The following is a 3788-nucleotide window of genomic DNA, read 5'->3' on the forward strand; positions in this document are numbered from 1 at the left end:
GGTGGGGTCAGAGCCCTGCAACACATTGACTAAGCTGGGAGAAGGCTGTTGCCTGAAAGGAAGTAATAGGTACTGTTACCAGAAGAAAGGTTGCAGGCAAAACCAATATGTCCCCTGCGTTCTTAGAAGGCAGAGCTGCTGCTTTTTCTCCTAGAAGCATCCACAACATAGACCTACATTGAAAATGTACAGGCCTGAAGATGCTGACTGAGCTGAGCTCCCAGACCGCAGTCCTTGGATAGCCCTCGTTAGTGGAGGATAAGATTAGGGCTCTTCTTCGGGATGCTGGGCTTCTTGCATCTGGATCAGATGGAGATGGTTGTCAGGGAAGAAGAACTGGCATAGCCAAAGACGTCCAGAACCCCAGGATTCCTTCTAGGCCACAACAATGGGCAATTCCAGGCACGGAACCCTTCCAATCTACCCCTGCCAACCCTAGCCAGGAGCCTCTAATCTAAGGTCTTGTTTGTTCATTTGGGTTGGGGTGGCATGGAGAGAGGGACAGAGCTAACCTGAGCATCAGGACAGACATCTCAGATGAATGCCTTATGCTCTATGTGAGGAATGCCTACTGAGGGGACTTCAGAGTCTCAGCTGCCAGTCTCACCCAACCCCCTGGCTAACTCCCAAACCATTCGCTATCTCCTCCACGGCCCTTCCACAGACCTGTGGTGGGCTCAGGGGACGGGGGCGCAGAGTGCCCACAGGAAAAAAGTCTGACTTGTGTGTTTTTCAGATATTTTATTAAGAATAAGGCATATGACAGTCACCCCTAAAGCACAGGGTTCTATTTCTGTGGGTGAGTGAATACACTCTGAAAAGCATTGGATTAAAAAGCGCAGCCAACAGAGAACTTGGAGCAGGATCCCTCTGCCGCGCCCATGGGGCTCCTGCCAGGTGGCTCTGAAGCCTCGCGTGTCCCCCATTCAAGGCTGGCACCTCAGCGAGAGGGTGCTTAGAGATCCCTGGCTCTCCATGATGAGGAGATGCTCCTCCACGCCCTCTCAGCCTCCTTCCTCTCCATCAGGGAGACCTCTATTCTGCTGCTTGTTTGGGGAAGGGCTACCCCATTTCAGCCCTGGCCTGGCCCCCCAAACTGCAGGTTACTGTGGGTGGGATATTGGGGGGCAGGGGTACAAAGCCTCATGCTGTATTGCCCACAGGTCCCTGATTGGCTTCCAGAACGGGGAGGGGTCCCCACCTGCAGCTCCTGGTTCCAACTAGGGGCCCTGAGTGTCCATGTCAACACAGTCCTCCCCCAATGGGGATTCATGCAGCAGAGAAGAGGGGAGAGGTGGAGAACAGGGAGAGGGAAGGAAACAATCCTTTCCCTTCTAGCCACCCAAACTTTATAGGGGCTCAAGGGAGGGGGTCTTTCCCTTGGCAGGGCGGGTCCCCCAGGCTAGAAGAAGGGGAGGGCCAGAAGCTGAGGGCAAGGCTGAGGAGTTTCTGACCGCTGAGGCCAAGGGCAGGCCACTGACTCCCAGTCTTATTCTGCTGCCCTGAGGGTTCTGTTCCAAACCCAGGTGCAGGAGAGAGGCAGGAAGCCTCTGTCCATTATTTCCAGGAGAGGGAGAGGGAACGGGAATTTCTCATAAAATCTGAACCCTGCATTTGCCTTGGCCCCTGCCCCAGCTTGCTGAGTGGAGGTGGGAGGGGTGCTTGCCTTATTTCCTTTCCAAGGCACCCCGACACCTCAGCTGGGAGTCAGCGAGTCAGCCGCCCCAGCACGCTGGACCTTCATGTGGGGTATCTCCAAGTACCTCACAATTAAGTGTCATCATCTCTGATTGCTGGAAGAGGGACAGGAGGTGGGAGGTGCTGATGGGGTCACTTGGGGAGAGGCAGGCAGGCCACAGGAGGACCCGTGCGGTAGGGGGTTTTGGGGCCCCCAGCCAGACAGCTCGGGTACACAGGAGGGAAGGAGGAAGAAGGCTATTGCTATAGAGCCGGGGGAGGCCAGGTGGGCGTAGCTATGGCTTTTAGTGGGTGGGTGGGTGGATAAAGTACTTCACCATCTCTGTAGAAGAATTGGTGTAACAAAGTCACCCAGTTCACCCCAAAAGTTTGATTGTGGAAGATGAGGGTGCCTCCAGAAAGACCCCCTTTCCCTCCTGCCCAGGATCCTCTGGGCCCCGTCAAGTGAGAGCAGCCAAGAGCAGAGAGAGGCCTCCTCACTCAGACCTGCTCTGAAAGGGAAGGCAACGGGTCGAGGGGGTACGGTGAGTCGTCCACACTTGAGGGGACACAGAGGGTAGAGGCACAGCCACAGAGACTGGGGAGGGGAGAGGTGGGAGCAGGCAAAGCAAGGAACCCTAGGCTACTACTGTGACCCCTGAGACTGGACAGCACGGTCCATTCCAAGGGTGCCTCAGTGGCGGACACCTAGACCAGGCCTGGTTATTGCTCAGCGGTCTCAGCAGTCCTGAGCTGGGAGGGGGCTGCGTGTTTGTGAGCTCACTGGTGTCCTGCTCCCTCTAACATATACAGTGAAAGAGGGTATAATTGGGGTTCTTTCCCCTCTTCTTCATGGGGCCGTGACGGAAAAAGGGTTCATCACCCTAGAGACCTCCCAGACCCCTGGGTGACAAACAGAAGGCTCAGCCCCAGCCAGGGTCAGGACCTGCCAGCATGGGGTGCTTGTGAGTGAGATAAAGGACTCTCCCTGCCCCATGTCCTCCCATGGCAGCCCCTGGAAGACATCACAGGCACTTAGGACTTGATGCAGGGCCAACAGAGAAGGGATGGCATGAGAGGACAGGGTTCTAGGGATTTGTCTTTCTTTCTAGGCCAGACTGGGTGGGGGCAATGAACTGGACTGGAGCTTCACTTCCTGCCTTTGGTCGTGACAGGGAGATGGGGAGAAACGCGTTAGGAGGTGGGCAGTATTCCTTCCTTTTGCCACTCCCCAACCTAGAGAGAGGGCACTAAGCACCCCACCACTGTCAGGTCTGATAGGATTGGGGGCATTCCTGGAGCGGGCCAGGCTGGGGCCTAACCTGTCCACTCCCTCCCCCCGCTCCCCACAGCAAACCCAAACCTCTCTCAACAGCTGCCACTTCCAAGAAGCTGGGCCCTTCTTCCTGCCTCTGGGTGCAGCCAGCTAATGAGGAAGCTGGGCAAAATTAGCACCAATAAACAGGACTAGGAAAACTCCCAGGGCAGCCTTCAGGTTCCCAGCTACCTCCTGAAAGAACTTTCTAACCCTTCCATAAGCCTGATGGGGCAGCCCGACTCTGCCGTGTCCCCAGAGTCAATACCTAGGTCGGCATCCTGGGGCAGAACTGAGCTGGAGACGGCTCTAGACCAGGATCTGCCACCAAACCCATTCTGTAATCTTCTCTAAGGGTCTATGGGTGCTAATTTCCAGAAGTTCAAACTTCAATAAGTCCACACTTTCCCCATCAGGGGCTCTGGAGGAGGCGACTTCTAAAGTGTTCCGTGCTCACCTGTAAGGACCTATCAACAGGGTAGGGGGTAGGAGAAGCGGCTTCCAAGGTAAAGGTCCAGCCTCTAAACCTCACCCCGAACTTCCCCTTGGAGGAAGGCTCGGCGGGAAGGGCAGCCGTGGGGGGCTGGGGGAGGCCGCAGCGGGGAGCTGGAAGGCCTAAGGATGCTAAGGGCCACTCTGGTTCCTTTCCTACGTAGGCCGCCCAGGCTTCTCCCTCCCGCCAAATGATTGTCAGCTTTCCCGGGGCAGGGCGTGACCCCCGCCCCTTCCCCTTCCCCTTCCCCTCCCACTGGCAGGGGGGGGGCCAGATAAAGATCGGGACCGTGAGTCCTCTCCT

At 56.5% G+C, this 3788-nt stretch overlaps 1 protein-coding gene across 1 annotated transcript in view; it reads right to left on the minus strand.

The window, feature by feature from the left end:
* Positions 1-2178: 2178 nt before the first annotated feature.
* The window catches only part of CCDC92B (coiled-coil domain containing 92B), a 9378-nt gene continuing 7768 nt past the window's right edge, over positions 2179-3788 (minus strand). The window contains exons 4-5 of the mRNA XM_024736118.1: positions 3450-3459; positions 2179-2236 (exon numbers count right to left, since the gene is read on the minus strand). Coding sequence (XP_024591886.1) covers positions 2179-2236; positions 3450-3459 — 68 coding nt within the window. The remainder of the gene's footprint in view (positions 2237-3449; positions 3460-3788) is intronic.

This window comes from Neophocaena asiaeorientalis, unplaced genomic scaffold (assembly GCF_003031525.2).
Source record: "Neophocaena asiaeorientalis asiaeorientalis breed wild unplaced genomic scaffold, Neophocaena_asiaeorientalis_V1.1 scaffold129, whole genome shotgun sequence".
NCBI lineage: Eukaryota > Metazoa > Chordata > Mammalia > Artiodactyla > Phocoenidae > Neophocaena > Neophocaena asiaeorientalis.